We start from the raw sequence: 19,031 nt of genomic DNA on the forward strand, positions 1-19,031 counted from the left end.
GACCCATAAGAAGGCTGAGTGCCAAAGAATTGATGCTTTGGAATTGTGCTGGAGAAGACTCTTGTGAGTTCTTTGGAGCACAAGGAGATCAAACCAATCAATCCTGAAGGAAATTAATCCTGAACTAAACTGAATTGGAAGATCTGATGCTGAAACTGAAGCCCCAATACTCTGGCCACCTGATGTGAACAGCTGACTTACTGGGGAAGACCTTGATGTTGGGAAAGATTGAGGGCAGGAGGAGAAAGAGGCAACAGAGGATGAGACAGTGGGATGGCATCAACTGGTTTCATGGACATGAGTTTGAGCAACCTCTGGAAGACAGTGAACAGGGAAGTGCCAGGAAAGTCTGGCATGCCGCAGTCCATGGGGTCTCAAAGAGTTGGACACGACTTAGTGAATAAATAACAACAACAGATGGGACAAATAGAAAACAAATGGCAAGAAACAAGACGTAACTCATGTCAAAAATTTAATCATGACCTTTAAATGGTCAAAACACTCTAGTCAACAAACAGAAATTGTCATAATGAATTAAAAAGCAAAACCCAACTATTTGCTAGCCACCAAAAACATACTTTAAGAATAAAGAAACATATAGGTTAAAAACAGAAACTGGAAGAAGATATACCAAGTGAACCCTAGTAATAAGAAAGCAAGAGTGACTATTTTAGTGTCAGACAAAGTAGAATTCAGGATAAGGAATATCAGAAAAAAACAGGCCATTTAATAATAGTAAAACTGTCAATCATGGGAATTCTCTGGAGATCTAGCACTTAAGACCCAGTTCTGTCACTACTAAGCTCTGGATTCAATCCCTGGTTGGAAAACTAGGATCCTTCGAGCTGCTTGGCCAAAAAAAAAAAAAAAAAAAAAGTCAACTCATCAAGAAAACAATCTTAAATGTGTCTGTACCTAATAATAGAATTTCAAAATCCATAAGCAAAAACATACAGAAATGCAGGGGAAATAGATAAATCCCTAATTATAGTTGTAGATTTCACTGCAGATGGTGACTGCAGCCATGAAATTAAAAGACACTTGCTCCTTGGAAGAAAGCTATGACCAACGTAGACAGCGTATGAAAAAGCAGAGACATTACTTTGCCAACAAAGATCTACATAGTCAAAGCTATGTTTGTTCCATTAGTCATGTATGAATATGAGAGTTGGACCATAAAGAAAGCTGGGTGTCAAAGAATTGATGCTTTTGAACTGTGGTATTAGAGAAGACTCTTGAGAGTCCCTTAGACTACAAGGAGGTCAAACCAATCAGTCCTAAAGGAAATCAATCCTGAATATTCATTGGAAGGGCAGATGCTGAAGCTGAAACCCCAATACTTTGGCCACATGATGTGAAGAGGTGACTCACTGGAAAAGACCCTGGGAAAGATGGAAGGCAGGAGGAGAAGGGGACAACAGAGCATGAGATGGTTGGATGGTATCACTGACTCAGTGGATGTGAGTTTGAGCAAGCTCTGGGAAATGGTGAAGGACAAGGAAGCCTGGCGTGCTGCAGTCCATGAGGTTGCAAAGAGTCAGACACAACTGAGCAACTGAACAACAAAAATCTCAGTAACAGATGAGACAGAATGTTAAAAAAATCTAGAAGATTTGAAGCACAATATTAACTAACAACCTGACATTTATAGAACAGTCCATCCAACAACAGCAGACTACACATTCTTCTCAAATGCACATAGAACATTCACCAAGATTGCCACATCAGAGATAAGATCAGATCAGATCAGTCACTCAGTCGTGTCCAACTCTTTGCAACCCCATGAATCCCAGCACACCAGGCCTCCATGTCCATCACCAACTCCCGGAGTTCACTCAGACTCACGTCCATTGAGTCAGTGATGCCATCCAGCCATCTCATCCTTTGTCGTTCCTTACTCCTCCTTCCCACAATCCCTCCCAGCATCAGAGTCTTTTCCAATGAGTCAACTCTTCACATCAGGTGGCCAAAGTACTGGAGTTTCAGCTTCAGCATCATTCCTTCCAAAGAAATCCCAGGGCTGATCTCCTTCAGAATGGACTGGTTGGATCTCCTTGCAGTCCAAGGGACTCTCAAGAGTCTTCTCCAACACCACAGTTCAAAAGCATCAATTCTTCGGCACTCAGCCCTCTTCACAGTCTAACTCTCACATCCATACATGACCACAGGAAAAACTATAGCCTTGACTAGACGAACTTTTGTTGGGAAAGAAATGTCTCTGCTTTTGAATATGCTGTCTAGGTTGGTCATAACTTTCCTTCCAAGGAGTAAGAGTCTTTTAATTTGATGGCTGCAGTCACCATCCGCAGTGATTTTGGAGCCCAGAAAAATAAAGTCTGACCCTGTTTCCACTGTTTCCCCATCTATTTCCCATGAAGTGATGGGACCGGATGCCATGATCTTTGTTTTCTGAATGTTGAGCTTTAAGCCAACTTTTCACTCTCCATTTTCACTTTCATCAAGAGCCTTTTGAGTTCCTCTTCACTTTCTGCCATAAGGGTGGTGTCATCTGCGTATCTGAGGTTATTGAGATTTCTCCCGGCAATCTTGATTCCAGTTTGTGTTTCTTCCAGTCCAGCGTTTCTCATGATGTACTCTGCATATAAGTTAAATAAACAGGGTGACAATATACAGCCTTGACGAACTCCTTTTCCTATTTGGAACCAGTCTGTTGTTCCATGTCCAGTTCTATCTGTTGCTTCCTGACCTGCATATAGGTTTCTCAAGAGGCAGATCAGGTGGTCTGGTATTCCCATGTCTTTCAGGATTTTCCACAGTTTATTGTGATCCACACAGTCAAAGGCTTTAGCATAGTCAATAAAGCAGAAATAGATGTTTTTCTGGAACTCTCTTGCTTTTTTGATGATCCAGCAGATGTTGGCAATTTGATCTCTGGTTCCTCTGCCTTTTCTAAAACCAGCTTGAACATCAGGAAGTTCACGGTTCACGTATTGCTGAAGCCTGGCTTGGAGAATTTTGAGCATTACTTTACTAGCATGTGAGATGAGTGCAATCGTGCAGTAGTTTGAGCATTCTTTGGCATTGCCTTTCTTTGGGATTGGAATGAAAACTGACCTTTTCCAGTCCTGTGGCCACTGCTGAGTTTTCCAAATTTGCTGGCATATTGAGTGCAGCACTTTCACAGCATCATCTTTCAGGATTTGGAACAGCTCAACTGGAATTCCATCACCTCCACTAGCTTTGTTCGTAGTGATGCTTTCTAAGGCCCACTTGACTTCACATTCCAGGATGTCTGGCTCTAGGTCAGTGATCACACCATAGTGATTATCTGGGTCGTGAAGATCTTTTTTGTACCATTCTTCTGTGTATTCTTGCCATCTCTTCTTAATATCTTCTGCTTCTGTTAGGTCCATACCACTTCTGTCCTTTATCGAGCTCTTCTTTGCATGAAATGTTCCTTTGGTACCTCTAATTTTCTTGAAGAGATCCCTAGTCTTTCCCATTCTGTTGTCTTCCTCTATTTCTTTGCATTGATTGCTGAAGAAGGCTTTCTTATTTCTTCTTGCTATTCTTTGGAACTCATACTGGGCCTTAAAAAAGTCGCAGCTGACTTTAAAGGATTGACAGCACATGGAGTGTGTGTTCTGGTCAAAGAGAATCAAATTAAAAGTTAATACCTAGAGGGCACATGGAAAATCTGCAAAGATTTGGAAATTAAACAACACACTTTTAAATAACCAATGGGTCAAAAAGTTAAATACACTTACCATACAACTCAGCAAGTCCATTCTTACATATTTACCCAAAATAAATAAAAACCTAAGTCCACAAAAGACATACACATCTGATCACAGCAGTCTTATTCCTAAGAATCCCAAAATTTTCATCAGTAGGTCAATGGATGGTCATGCTATGTTCAGACAAGAAACTACTGTACTACAGAAAAATGAAAAGGATTGAACTACTGATACATGCAATGATACAGATGATTCTCAAAACAACAAGCACAATTCCATGTACATGAAATTCTCAGGATGGTGAAACAAATCTATAGAGACAGAAAGCAGAGCAGTGGTTGCATGAGACCAAGGGTATGAGGTACTTTTAACAAAGTGACAAGAAGGATTTTTGGAGAGCTGGAAAGTTTCTATGTGTTTTGGGAAGATGGAAAGTTGTACAAAGGTCATGTATAAACCAGGGAGCAAAGACAAGGGAGGTGTTATTGGATAATCCTGATTTTCACAAGAAAATAGGAAAGGTGGTTCTGCAGGGTGAAAAGCAGGGACAAAAATGTAGGGGAACACTGCCAGAGAGATGGTTCAATAACATCAGTAAAAGAAGAAGGCAAGTCGTGTGAAGATTCAGCCAGAGGTAGTAAAAGAAGTTTCAGAGAATAAAGACTTTCCTATCACTGTGTCTCAGCTGAAAATGAGGGATGATAATGAACACAGAAGACAAAGGAAGATCAGAGGGACAAGAGAATTGAGGAGTGGGCCATGGGAGTGGGAAGATTTATGTAACCTGAGAGTAGAGGCAGACCCAGGAAGAAGACTGGAAGAGCCAGGGTTGAACCACTCAGTTCAGTTCAGTTCAGTCACTCAGTCGTTTCTGACTCTTTGCAACCCCATGAACCAAAGCACACCAGGCCTCCCTGTCCATCAACAAATCCCGGAGTCCACCCAAACCTATGTTCATTGAGTCGGTGATGCCATCCAACCATCTCATCTTCTGTCGTTCCCTTCTCCAGTCTTCAATCTTTCCTAGCATCAGGGTTTTTTCAAATGAGTCAGTTCTTTGCATCAGGTGGCCAAAGTATTGGAGTTTCAGCTTCAGCATCAGTCCTCCTAATGAACATTCAAGACTGATTTCCTTTAGAATGGACTGGTTGGTTCTTCTTGCAGTCCAAGGGACTCTCAAGAGTCTTCTCCAACACCACAGTTCTAAAGCATCAATTCTTCTGTGCTCAGTTTTCTTTATGGTCCAACTCTCATGTCCATACATGACCACTGGAAAAATCATAGCTTTGATTAGATGAACCTTTGTTGGCAAAGTAATGTCTCTGCTTTTTAATATGCTCTCTAGGTTGGTCATAGATTTTCTTCCTAGCAGCAAGTGTCTTTTAATTTCATGGCTGCAGTCACCATCCACAATGATTTTGGAGCCTCCCAAAATAAAATCTGTCACTGTTTCCATTGTTTCCCTATCTATTTGCCATGAAGTGATGGGACCAGATACCGTGATCTTAGTTTTCTGAATGTTGAAGCCAACTTTTCAATCTCCTCTTTCACTTTCATCAAAAGGCTCTTCAGTTCTTCACTTTCTGTCATAAGTGTGGTGTCATCTGCAAATCTGACGTTTTTGATATTTCTCTTGACAATCTTGATTCCAGCTTGTGCTTCATCCAGTCCAGCATTTCTCATGATGTACTCTGCATTTAAGTTAAATAAACTTATATTTAACTTGTACAGCCTAACTAAGACCATTTATTTAAGTTCCCTAACAGCAGGACTGGAGAAGCCAATGGCACCCCACTCCAGTACTCTTGCCTGGAAAATCCCATGGGCGGAAGAGCCTGGTGGGCTGCAGTCCATGGGGTCGGTAAGAGTCAGACACGACTGAGTGACTTCACTTTCACTTCTCACTTTCATGTATTGGAGAAGGAAATGGCAACCCACTCGAGTGTTCTTGCCTGGAGAATCCCAGGGATGGGGGAGCCTGGTGGGCTGCCCTCTATGGGGTCGCACAGAGTTGGACATGACTGAAGCGACTTAGCAGCAGCAGCAATTAGCGGGACAATTAAGAGAGGATGCTGGGCCCTGTCCAGAGCACGTATTCTCAGAGTTAGGAGACCTCCCAGAGCATACATATGCAGAAAAGGCTCCTAGGAGGCCAAAGGAGAGTTATGTCAAGGGATGTTCTACCCAGATGCCTTTTCAGTAAAATCCATCTTGGCTAAGAGATGCATGCTCACACATGGGAGGATCTTGAAATATACCAAATATGGACTGTGAAACAGGCTAATTAAAATGACTGGCCAAAGGAAAAGTGGAAGAAATGTCCTTTATTATAAAAGTAATTCAAACTGCCAGGAGGGTGCGACTCAGTGACTCTCTCCTTGAGTCGTATTCTCCCTGTTGTATTGTCCTTTTTTCCTCTCAACAAATACCATACTTGCTTCACTACATTGTTTCTTTGTGGGAATTCTTTTCTGCAAAGCTGAAGGCCAGGGCCCTTGTCACTGACCACTGGTCTACTAGCTAGGATCTGGTGTTCTCACCGCTGCAACCCAACCTCAGTCTCTGGTTGGGAATCCAAGCCCTTTGGGAGCTGTTGCAGGCCGAGATCACCCTGACCGGGGATCCAACCAACACCCCTTGCATTGCAAGGTGGATTCCTAACCACTGGATCACCAGATCAGATCACCAGAGACATCCCTTATTATTTTATCATTAACATGATGTTTGCACTCCTAGACATTTTGGAAAACAAAAAAATGTAAAACAAATTAAATCTTCCATAATCCCTTTCTAGAGACATCCATTGCTTGCCTCCCACTCAAAAACTTTGTTTTTAAAAACATGGTAGACGTTATATCATAGATACAACTTTATGTCCTGTTTTAAAACTTAAATAGTAGTTGTAAAGTTTTTTCCACATATCTATCTGTAACTCTACGTTGGAAAAAGAGATTTAGACAAGCCAGTTGTGAAAAACATGATACTTAAGTGAGTGGCTGTGACCACGGCTCTTTGCAGCTCAGATAGCTAATGAGAGGGACCATCTGGCAGAAGAAAAAAGGATCCCTGGACTGAGGGGGTTGGAAGCAAGTCCCGGGAGAGTCAGAATGGGAGTCCTGCCTGCTTCCAGGCTTAAGAATTGGCTAGCAACAGGGTCAAGTTCAGGCTTTCGGGAGCCCGGGAAACCCGGGGTGTGTGGGCGGTCGTTGGGGAAGGACGGAGGAGGTGGGGGGTGGGGCGGAGATTCGAGGTCCGAGAGCAGAGCTAGGAAGTGGGGTGCTGGCTGTTTCTGTTCTTCTGGGGGCTTCCGCAGATTTGGCGGAGTTTTGAGAATGAGTGGAACCGGGCTGAGGGCGGAGAGAGGGAGCCGAGCAGGGAAAGGGGACGACGCTCGCGGCGGGCGGGCGGAGACTGATGCACCTCGAAAAGCCGGGAGCTTGATCCACCAGCCCGAGAACCTGCTACTCCCTGCCTTCAGCTGCTTGGCCCCTGGAGACCGAGCTCGATTCAGAGCGAGCAGACATCACCCTTTCTTCCCAAACCTAACTGTTTGTTTCTTTCTTTTTTTCTTCCTTGTCCCTTCTGTGCTCTCCCTCCCGTGCCCCCGGCTCCTCCGATCTGTATTCTCTCCAGCCCCGCACAAGTCTTTCCCCTTCCGCGGCCTCCAGATCTCCTCGTTCGCCAACCGCAGCTGGACGCGCACAGACGGCCTCGCGTGGCTGGGGGAGCTGCAGCCCTATACTTGGCGCAATGAATCGAACACCATCGGCTTCCTGAAGCCTTGGTCTCGGGGCACATTCAGCGACCAGCAGTGGGAGCAGCTGCAGCATACATTTCTGGTTTATCGCAGCAGCTTCACCAGGGACATCTGGGAATTCGTCAAAATGCTGCCCGGCGACTGTGAGCTGAGGGATGGGATCGTGGACAGCTGCCCAGAGGGAGACAGTGGATGCTGAAGCCCAACCGGGAGGTTCTGGCCCCACGTGATTGTCTCCTCTCTCCGTGTTGAGTCCCACTTCTGCCTGAGAGGTCCCAGCTTGAGTCCTCAAAATACCCCTTGTTCATCCCACTGCAGGTCACCCATTCTCATTTACATGAACTTTGGGGTGCCCAGTATAACCCTCACACCAATTTCTTCAACTCCTTTCAGTCTTCTAAGCTCTTCATAGATGTCTTTCCATTCCTCTCTCAGATCCACTTGAGATCCAGGTATCTGGAGGATGTGAGTTACTCCCGAGGAACATCTCAGAAAGCTTCTTACGCGCAGCATTTCAAGGAAAGGATGTCCTGAGTTTCCAAGGAATGTCTTGGGCATCAGCCCCAGATGCCCCACCTTTGATCGAGGAGGTCATCAAGGTGCTCAATCAGGACCAAGGGACCAAGGAAACAGTGCACTGGCTCCTCCATGACATCTGCCCCGAGTTGGTCAGAGGCCTCTTGCAGACCGGGAAGTCCGAGCTGGAGAAGCAAGGTCAGCCTGCCTTTGTCACCTCCTGCCTCCACTCCACTCTGGGGCTCCATCTGGGGTTTTCATTCCAGAGTTCACATCCCTTTAAGCATCACGGGAAGAAGAGGGGGTGGATAAGGTGTGAGGGTATTTAAACACTCCACAGACATTAACTAGGTACCTTTTGGGTTCCATGAATTGAATTAAATAAACCCTGGGGGTCAGTCAGAATCTGTGCTTGAGGAGGGAGAGAAGCAGATGAACAGTTAAAGCAGTGTCCTGCTGGCTCAGATGGTAAAGGGTCTGCCCACAATGCAGGAGACCCGGGTTTGACCCCTGAGTTGTGAAGATGCCCTGGAGAAGGAAATGGCAATCCCCTCCAGTATTCTTGCCTGAATAATTCTGTGGACAGAGGAGCTTGGTGGGCTACAATCCATGGGGTTGCAAAGAGTCAGGCATGACTGAGTGACTAACACTTAGAAACTTGCTACGTATGTTACAGCTGAACACAGGGTGCTCTGGGAGTACAGAGTAGGGGCATTTACTGGAGACTGGACCAGGGAAGGGAATGGGGATCGGGGAAGGCTTTCCCGGAGAAGCTAACACAATTGGATTGAAATGGTGGGACTTCATCTCCAGAGGTAGAAATGTAGGACTGATGAGCCTGCCGTGAAATTCAGAGCCTCTGATGTGGAATCTTCACTCTAAGATGTCTCATTCTCCTATTGAATACAGTGAAGCCGGAGGCTTGGCTGTGCAGTGGCCACAGTCCTGGGCCTGGCCGTCTGCTGCTGGTGTGCCACGTCTCAGGATTCTACCCAAAACCTGTGCGGGTGATGTGGATGAGGGGCGAGCAGGAGGAGCCTGGCACTCGGCAAGGAGATGTCATGCCCAATGCCGACTCGACTTGGTATCTGCCAGTAACCCTGAATGTGTCGGCTGGGGAGGCGGCTGGCCTGAGTTGCCGAGTGAAGCACAGCAGTCTAGGAGACCAGAACATCATCCTGTACTGGGGTGAGAAGGAACTGGGGCCCAGCTGGGGATGGGAGGAGGTGGTCCTCAAGCACAGAGGGAGGACCTAGGGAAGGGGAGGGAAATGGCACACCTTGGATGGAGGAAATGAAGCCCCAGCCAGGAGTGATAGAAGGAGGGGATTCTCAAAGGGGAGTAACAAAGATCTGAACTCAACAAGGATTGAGACAAGGTATTCCCTATTCAGGAAAGAACAGACTAAAATCCCCTCAGATCCAGAAATAGGTGGCAAGTGCAGAATGCTAGGAAGATTTGTTTTTCAGAGGAGGCAACTGGGGACTTTAAAAGACAGGGTAACAAAGATAGCTGTGGTTTGTTGAGTGCTTTCTCGGTGTGAGCTGAACACTCTGCGTACAGCAGAGGATGTATGAACAATCATCCCAGCTCTCCTTTGAGCAGGTACTATTGTTTTCATGTTACAGATGAGAAATTGAGGCGAAGCTAGGTCAGCCTGTCTGAGTCTCATCATTAGAAAGTGGAAGAGCTGGATTTAGACTCAGGTTTGGACTAGCTGTGAAACTAGTGCCTTGCTCCATATGAGTACGAGCATATGCTGAAGTGAACCGAATTGTAGATGTCCAGACCCCAAGAAAAGATGGGGCGTCTAAAAACTTCAGAGGAATACAAGTGGGCACATTAAACAGGACAAGAAATAAGCATCTGGCATGCTCACATGTGCTTATAGTAGGGGATATATGCAGATTCCCAGACTGAGACACATCCTGTGTCCCCCACACAGATGGGAACCTTGTCTCCAGGGGCTTGATTGTTGCCCTGGTACTACTGGTGTTCGTCCTTCTGTTTGTTGGAGGCTTAGTCTTCTGGTTTAGGAAGCACCGGTAAGTCTCTCCTTTCCATCTCCTCCCTACCTCAACCCCTCTGCCCAGGTTTTCTCCTCTTCCCTTTTCCTTAATGGTCTCTGTTTTCTCTCACAGCCGCTATCAAGATATCCCGTGACTCTTCTCACCACATCCATCTGTCTGGACTTCAGGATCTCAGGGCTTTAGCCCTCAGAATTTGAGGATTACCTTGAAGATGCGGAGAATAGGCAGCTCTTTTCACACACTTTGAACATTTTATCTAAGAGGATTTAAGTTTGTTTTTTTTTCTTTTAGTATACTACAAGTGTATATGCCCAAGTAGTTCTGTAAAAACCAGAAGTGCAAACTCAGATACCTCTCAAGGACAAGCAGATAAAAGCTGCAGTGTAACTGTGTGTGGTCATTATTTGAATGATGGAATATGCAGTCAACTGGAAGATCCTTTTCCTGTTCCAAGGAAGCAAGTGAAACTGTTCCTTGTGAAGTATAAAGTAAGACTTTGGCTTGGCTGTAACCCACCTTTTTTTCAAGAAAAACAGGTCTAGCATTATATGTGAACAAGCCTATTTTAATGTGTTGATAGAAAACTTTACAATATGTGGGGTGTTGTTGTTCAGTGGCTCAGTCGTGTCTGACTCTTTGCGACCCCTATCAGTTCACTTCAGTTGCTCAGCATACCAGGCTTCCCTGTCCTTCGCCATCTTCTGGAGCTTACTCAAACTCATGTCCATTGAGTCAGTGAAGCCATCCAACCATCTCATCCTCTGTCGTCCCCTTCTCCTCCCGCCTTCAATCTTTCCTCGCATCAGGGTTTTTTCTAACAAGTCAGCCAAAATATTGGAGCTGCACCTTCGGCATCAGTCCTTCCAATGAATGTTTCGGGTTGATTTCCTTTAGGATTGACTGGTTTGATCTCTTTGCAGTTCAAGGGACTCTCAAGAGTCTCCTCCAACACCACAGTTCAAAACATCAATTCTTCGGCACTTACCCTTTTTTATGGTCCAACTCTCACATCCATACATGACTACTGGAAAAACCATAGCTTTGACTAGATGGACCTCTGTTGGCGAAGTAATGTCTTTACTTTTTAATATGCTGTCTAGGTTTGTCAGATATTTCTTCCAAAGAGCAAGCATCTTTTGATTTCATGGCTGCAGTAACCATCTGCAGTGATTCTGTGTGGGAACCATGTTTTACTGATTTCTCAGAAATGTCTCCTGGAATTGAACACTCATTCCCTCTTCCTTGCTTGCTCTCTGCCACCCTTAATTTAGACGTTCTGACTGACACCTCAGTGTCAGCTAGATGCTGTTCTGTACACAGAACAAACCCCCTTATCTTCAAAGACCTTTCCTTACAACTCTTATATCATTACCTCCAGACCTCCAGGAGGAAGCCTCTTTGATCCCTGAATTCTAGTCTCTGTCTTGCTTTCCTGTGCTTAGTTAAAGATTACAAGATAAGTTACCAATAAAATATGTGCTCTGTAGGTTCTTGGGGAGTTGCTTCTCTGAACGCTCTCCCTGTGCTGTCTGTCATAATACTGTGTGTTTGTATTATTCAGTGTGAAACCACCACAATTTTGGAACCCAAGAAAATAAAGTCTGCTGCCTTTTCCACTGTTTCCTCATCTATTTGCCATGAAATAATGGGACCGGATGCCATGCTCTTCGTTTTTTGAATGCTGAGTTTTAAATCAGCTTTTCTGGGGTTGTGGGATACTCCAAATACACCTCTGCTGGATGACCCTAGGCCTCCCAGTTTGTGTGTGTGGTATAAAAAGTTTGTCCTGAGTGATACATTGAAAATTTCAGAACCTTCTCTGGTAGTTCAGATGGTAAGGAGTCTTCCTACAATGCAGGAGACCTGGGTTTGATCCCTGGGTGAGGAAGATCCCCAGGAGAAAGGGATGGCAACCCACTCCAGTGTTCTTGCCTGGGGAATCCCATGGACAGACGGACAATCCATGGAATCACATAGAGTTGGTCATGATTGAGCGACTAATGCTTTCACTTTCAGAACCTAGCTTCTATTTTGAACCTGAATTTACAAAGAGAGACATTTTAAAAGAAAGTTAGGTTGTAGGAAACAGAGGTGTCTCAAGTTTTTACTTCATGTAAGTTGGTTAAAAGAGGAGAAATCATAGTGTGGGTATATAATGTAGAAAAAGCTACTTTTGGTAGTGGTATTTCTCTCACGTGGCCAGTTGTTTTTTCAGAGTGGATGGAGACAGATTCTCCCACTTATAGCTATTAAATGAGACTATACATGAGCTGGACTGAACCCATTTGGACAGGCATGAGTGCTAGTGGAGGCCCAGCTGTCTGCTCTATTCTTAGCCTCGATAAGAAAAGCAGGAAATGTTGAGGAACAGCAGCCCTTTCTGATGCGAAGAAATTTGAAGGTCAAGATAAAATCCTCTGTAGCTACCAGGGAAGTAGTCACTTAGCACTCAAGGCCCTTGAACATCCAGAAAAAAAGACTAAGCTTGTGAAGTCTTTGCTTGAGAAAATTAAGATTTGGCATCTTCTGTGTTGGACTTGCAGATAAAACCTAGGATATGTGTGGAAATGCAGCTAGTTTCTAAATCCATGGTTTCCAAACTGGTTTCCTAACCTGTAGCCTCATCACCTGGAAAGTTGCAAATTATGTTAAGCTACCCCCTGCCAATGAGCCCTACTAAATGAGAAATGTTATGAGTGGGGCCCAGTCATCTGTGTTTTATCAAGCCCTCAGGTGATTCTGGGGGCTTCATAGGTGGTCAGTGGTAAAGAATCTGCCTGCCAATGCAGGCAGTGCAGTAGACGTGGGTTCAATCCCTGGGTCGGGAAGATCCCCTGGAGTAGGAAATGGCAACCCGCTCCAGTATGCTTGCCTAGAAAATTCATTGAACAGAAGCTCCTGATGGGCTACAGTCCCTGGGTCACCAACAGTCATACGTGACTGAAAGACTTGGCACACACACACACACAGAGTTAATTCTGATGTTCAGTTAAAGTTAGAGAATCACTGTTCGTTAAGTACTGTCCATTGCTATGCAACAGATTCCTCAGAATGCTAAAGGAAATGTTGGCTTGAGGTTATTTAGGGAAGGCCTCCTAGAGGGAGGGGAAATTGAAACAGGAAATAGAGATCCACTGAGGTGAACCAACAAGTGTACTGGATCAGGAGACAAGGATCTCTTTATTCACTCACTTTATTCCTGTGCCAAAAGGAGATACAATTGTCTGTTTTGATCATGCTACAGATTGAATGTCTATGTCCTGTGTCCTCTGTTGAAAACCGAATACCCAAGGTGATGGTTTTAGATGGTGAGTACTTTGGGAGGAGATTAAACCATGAGGTCTGAGCTCTCATGAATGGAATTAGTGAGTGACCTTATAAAAAAGCGTCCTTATCTATATATATATGGAGAAGGCAATGGCACCCCACTCCAGTACTCTTGCCTGGAAAATCCGATGGATGAAGGAGCCTGGTAGGCTACAATCCATGGGGTCGCTAAGAGTCGGATGCTACTGAGCGACTTCACTTTCACTTTTCACTTTCATGCACTGGAGAAGGAAATGGCAACCCACTCCATTATCTATATATAGCACATATATATAGTTCCCTATATATATTGGGAACTCTACTCAATACACTGTTGTAATATATATGGGAAAAGATCTCAAAAAGAATAATATGTATATGTATAACTAAATCACTTTTCTGTACATCAGAAACTAATGCAGCATTGTAAATCAGCTATAAAAGTGAAGTTGCTCAGTCGTGTCCTACTCTTTGAGACCCCATGGACTGCAGCCTCCCAGACTCCTCTGTCCATGGGATTTTCCAGGCAAGAGTACTGGAGTGGGGTGCCATTTCCTTCTCCAGGGGATCTTCCTGACTCGGGGATTGAACCTGGGTCTCCTGCATTGCAGGCGGACGCTTTACCCTCTAAGCCACCAGGAAATCCCAAATCAGCTATACTCCAGTATAAATAATTAAAAAGGTCTTTTTCTCATCTGCCACTTGTGAAGCAAGACACAGCTAGAATATGTGGTCTACGAACCAGGAAGTGGACTCAGTTGATCTGGTAGTTCTCAGCCTCCAGAATTGTGAGAAAATCATTTCCATTGTTTCTAAACCACCCAGTTTATGGTATTTTGTTATGGTAGCCAAGTGGACAAAGATAGATAAGCTTATAAATGCCGTAGGAAGCAATGTGTACAAATGTGTGGCAGTCCACAATGCTTTGAAAAATATAGCACCAGTTCACAGTTTTTGGTACCATGCTGACCTCAGGGGATGCTCTTCAGCTTAGCTTCCTTGAGCAGTGTCTAGCTTCTGAACAATCCCATTGGTCTTCTACAGTTTTCAGGCATGTGTGTTAATGTCCTTTCTGAAATCTTTTTTTGGAATGCGTCAGCATGAATTTACCATAGCTCTGATTCATTTTTAAGCAACTTTGGTTTGTTTTGGAAGTAAATGTTTATTCTCCAGGAAACGTTGTCTCCTTCCTTTAAATACTCAGCTTAAAATATCTCAGAAAATCCTTCGAATTCATTTCAGAATGTTTATTCTCTTTATGGATATTGTGTTCCTTATTGAGTATTGTGCTGAAAGTCAATTTATTGACCTTTAAGTCATGCTTCATTTCATACTCTGATAATCGGTGAAATTCTTCTAATTATTTCTTCTTGAGAGTTAGCACAATGTTAAACACTTTTTCAGTAGAGCACCCTGGAGAGAGAGTGTTGGAGGGAGGTGCTCGCCTGTAGGTTCCAACTTTTGCAGGTCAGGTCAGCGGGGTGGGTGAGAAGGCACCCTGTGGGGTGCTGCCCCAGCCATGTGCCCAGAGCTCATGGACACTCAGTAACCTTGCAGCTTCAGCCTGGCAATTACCTTCCCATGGAAACCAGCACTCTGAAGGCTTCCTGCCCCTCCAATGCCTCATCCTCTCTTCAGATGCTCACATGGCCTATGCTATTAGGTTCATCTGCCCAAAGCTTTCTGCTGAGTTTCGCTCTCTCTTCCTGCCCTCACCTGTGGTCTGGAGAAAGGCTTTCAGCTTGTCTGGTTACTGCAGACCAGCTATGCCCTGAACAAACCTATGAATTCTTTTGTTACCCAAGAGGCTAAACTGCACCTTCTTTGTCAGCATTATATTAAGGTAATAAAATCAACAAACAGTTGAATAGAGGAGTAGAATAGAAAGGTAAGAAATAGATCTCAGTTTATATTGAAATATATGAGTTTTATTTTATATCACTGGAAAAAATAATGAGTGGCCTGGCTTCTCATCTACAAAAAATAATATTGGAACTCTCCCTCATAAAATAAATTTAAGTAAATTCCAGATGTAGTAAAGACTGAGGTTTTGAAGATTTTTTAAAACCAAAATATGAATTCGAAATTATAAAACATACACATGTTACAAAATAAAAGTTTGTATGGCAGTAGATGACATAAATCAATTTTAGGTTGGGGGAATGTCTAAACTGCAAAATACAAGTAATGTTAGCTAACATAAATACTGAGAAAAATATAAATTTATGAGAAAACATGTAACACTCAAGCAATAAATTGGCAAAGACTGAATAGATAAATCATAAACAGCAAATCTAAAATGGCTAGTAAATATAAGAAAAGATAATCATCCTTATTAATAGTCACAGAAAAGGAAATTAAAGCAAAAATGAAATATCCATTCTATCATAGCAGACTGACAACAATGAAGGAGAGTACCACATATATGATTTTTAAAAGCAGCCTTTTGGGAAGCTATTTGATAAAATCTCTTCACATAAAAAATTTGCAGACTTCTCATTTCAGAAATGCTACTCTTGAGACTGTATTTTATTAAAATAAGAGCATCAGAATGTGAGGCTGTATGTTCAAGAATGATTGTTGCTGCTCTTTCATAGGCATGTAGGCGTATACGCATTTTGTTTTGGCAAAAAACAGAAGCAAACGTTAACTAGGATTAGGTGTACTTGGTTAAAGCATAAACAACTCAAATAAAGGGAGCCGAAAAAAAGTAAAAGTTTATTTCTATTTATATGTATTTTGTTGCAGTAAAAACCTGAAGCTAGCATGAATTAGGATTTGGTACAATTGCTTAAAGCATAAACAGCTCGAATAATGGGGACTGAAACAAAGGAAAAGTTTATTTCTCTTTCACATAATACAAGTCCAGAAGTAGGCACTCAAAGGTTAACATGAAGTTAACAAACTCAGGCTTCTTCCACCTCATTGCTCTACTTACTGTCAGGCTTCAACATGAAATGCTACTGTTTTATCAGGATACATTTCTGGGTAGCTTCCTGGAGGAAGGGAAAGACCTCTTCCCTTCTCCTCACTTTAAGGTGAATTCTCAGAAGTAAGACACATCCACGACCCTCTTGCTGCTTCTTGGTAAGTAGTCACAGAAGCACACCAACCAAAGGTACAAGTGAAGCTGGGACATGTATTTAGTTTGGTGATAATGTGCCTAGCTAAATATCTGGTTTTATTATCAATGAATTTGGGGAGGCACCTAGAAGCCTTTGTTGAGGGCAAACCATAGAACAACATACGGCTTCCCTGATAGCTCATTTGGTAAAGAATCTGCCTGTAATGCAAGAGACCTCGGTTCAATTCCCTGATCCGGAAGATCTGCTGTAGAAGGGATAGGCTACTCACTCCAGTATAGCATTTCATGTTGAAGCCTGACAGTAAGTAACAGAGCAATGAGGTGGAAGAAACCTGAGTCTCTGTTAAGTTCATGTAGCTATATAGGCTACTGTATAGTCCATAGGGTCGAAAAGAGTTGGACATGACTGAGCAACTTTTACTTTCACAGAACCAGGAGTCAATGAATAAAATAAATCAGATATATTAAAGGTGACTAGGAAGAGCTAAAACAACTTTATGAACCTTTAAGAATCCTTTATCTTAAATTTTTTTGTTTATTGAAAAGAATAAATAATATCTATGTGTTCAGTTCAGTTCAGTTGCTCAGTCGTATCTGACCCTGTGACATGAATCACAGCACGCCAGACCTACCTGTCCATCATCAACTCCCAGAGTTCACTCAAACTCATGTTCATCGAGTCAGTGATGCCATCCAGCCATCTCATCCTCTGTCGTCCCCTTCTCCTCCTTGGCACAATCCCTCCCAGCATCAGAGTCTTTCCAATGAGTCAATTCTTTGCATAAGGTGGCCAAAGTACTGCAGTTTCAGCTTTAGTATCATCCCTTCCAAAGAACACCCAGGACCAATCTCTTTTAGAATGGACTGGTTGGATCTCCTTGCAGTCCAATGGACTCTCAAGAGTCTTCTCGAACACCGCACTTCAAAAGCATCAATTCTTCGGCACTCAGCTTTCTTCACAGTCCAACTCTCACATCCATACATGACTACTGGAAAAACCATAAGCTTGACTAGACAGACCTTTGTTGGCAAAGGAATGTCTCTGCTTTTTTTAAATTTAATTTTATTTTTTTTAAATTTTATTTATTTTTAAACTTTACAATATTGTATTAGTTTTGCCAAATATTGAAATCAATCCACCACAGGTATACATGTGTTCCCTATCCTGAACCCTCCTCCCTCCCCATACCATCCCTCTGGGTCGTCCCAGTGCACCAACCCCAAGCATCCAGTATAGTGCATCGAACCTGGACTGGCAACTCGTTTCATACATGATATTATACATGTTTCAATGCCATTCTCCCAAATCTTCCCACCCTCTCCCTCTCCAACAGAGTCCATAAGACTGTTCTATACATCAGTGTCTCTTTTGCTGTCTCGTACACAGGGTTATTGTTACCATCTTTCTAAATTCCATATATATAAGTTAGTATACTGTATTGGTGTTTTTCTTTCTGGCTTACTTCGCTGTATAATAGGCTCCAGTTTCATCCACCTCATTAGAACTGATTCAAATGTATTCTTTTTAATGGCTGAGTAATACTCCATTGTGTGTATGTACCATAGCCATCTTATCCATTCATCTGCTGATGGACATCTAGGTTGCTTCCATGTCCTGGTTATTATAAACAGTGCTGCGATGAACATTGGGGTACACGTGTCTCTTTTCCTTCTGGTTTCCTCAGTGTGTATGCCCAGCAGTGGGATTGCTGGGTCATAAGGCAGTTCTATTTCCAGTTTTTTAAAGAATCTCCACACTGTTCTCCATAGTGGCTGTACTAGTTTGCATTCCCACCAACAGTGTAAGAGGGTTCCCTTTTCTCCACACCCTCTTCAGCATTTATTGCTTGTAGACTTTTGAATCGCAGCCATTCTGACTGGCGTGAAATGGTACCTCATATTGGTTTTGATTTGCATTTCTCTGATAATGAGTGATGTTGAGCATCTTTTCATGTGTTTGTTAGCCATCTGTATGTCTTGTTTGCAGAAATGTCTATTTAGTTCTTTGGCCCATTTTTTGATTGGGTCATTTATTTTTCTGGAGTTGAGCTGTAGGAGTTGCTTGTATATTTTTGAGATTAGTTGTTTGTCAGTTGCTTCATTTGCTATTATTTTCTCCCATTCTGAAGGCTGTCTTTTCACCTTGCTAATAGTTTCCTTTGTTGTGTAGAAGCTTTTAAGTTTAATTAGGTCCCATTTGTTTATTTTTGCTTTTATTTCCAATATTCTGGGAGGTGGGTCATAGAGGATCCTGCTGTGATGTATGTCAGAGAGTGTTTTGCCTATGTTCTCCTCTAGGAGTTTTATAGTTTCTGGTCTTAAGTTTAGCTCTTTAATCCATTTTGAGTTTATTTTTGTGTATGGTGTTAGGAAGTGTTCTAGTTTCATTCTTTTACAAGTGGTTGACCAGATTTCCAGCACCACTTGTTAAAGAGATTGTCTTTAATCCATTGTATATTCTTGCCTCCTTTGTCAAAGATAAGGTGTCCATATGTGGGTGGATTTATCTCTGGGCTTTCTATTTTGTTCCATTCATCTATATTTCTGTCTTTGTGCCAGTACCATACTGTCTTGATAACTGTGGCTTTGTAGTAGAGCCTGAAGTCAGGTAGGTTGATTCCTTCAGTTCCATTCTTCTT

At 43.1% G+C, this 19,031-nt stretch overlaps 1 protein-coding gene across 1 annotated transcript; it reads left to right on the top strand.

The window, feature by feature from the left end:
• Positions 1-6,805: 6,805 nt before the first annotated feature.
• LOC147376763 (antigen-presenting glycoprotein CD1d-like) lies at positions 6,806-11,615 on the top strand. The gene is made up of 5 exons (XM_086394533.1): positions 6,806-7,598; positions 7,891-8,169; positions 8,881-9,159; positions 9,917-10,016; positions 10,113-11,615. Exons 1-5 carry the CDS (start codon positions 6,806-6,808, stop codon positions 10,132-10,134), a joined length of 1,473 nt encoding a protein of 490 aa, XP_086250659.1. The 3' UTR covers positions 10,135-11,615.
• The last annotated feature ends 7,416 nt before the right edge of the window (positions 11,616-19,031 follow it).

The sequence above is a fragment of the Bos grunniens genome, chromosome 3, assembly GCF_055505025.1.
Source record: "Bos grunniens cultivar Pamir isolate PY7600 chromosome 3, Bosgru_T2T1.0, whole genome shotgun sequence".
In the NCBI taxonomy this organism is placed as follows: domain Eukaryota; kingdom Metazoa; phylum Chordata; class Mammalia; order Artiodactyla; family Bovidae; genus Bos; species Bos grunniens.

Coding starts and splice junctions, on each gene's coding strand:
- LOC147376763 (XM_086394533.1), top strand. CDS start 6,806: ATGGGAGTCCTGCCTGCTTCCAGGCTTAAGAATTGGCTAGCAACAGGG. Junction 7,599..7,890: donor CAAAATGCTGCCCGGCGACT/GTGAGCTGAGGG, acceptor TTCCTCTCTCAG/ATCCACTTGAGATCCAGGTA. Junction 9,160..9,916: donor GAACATCATCCTGTACTGGG/GTGAGAAGGAAC, acceptor TCCCCCACACAG/ATGGGAACCTTGTCTCCAGG.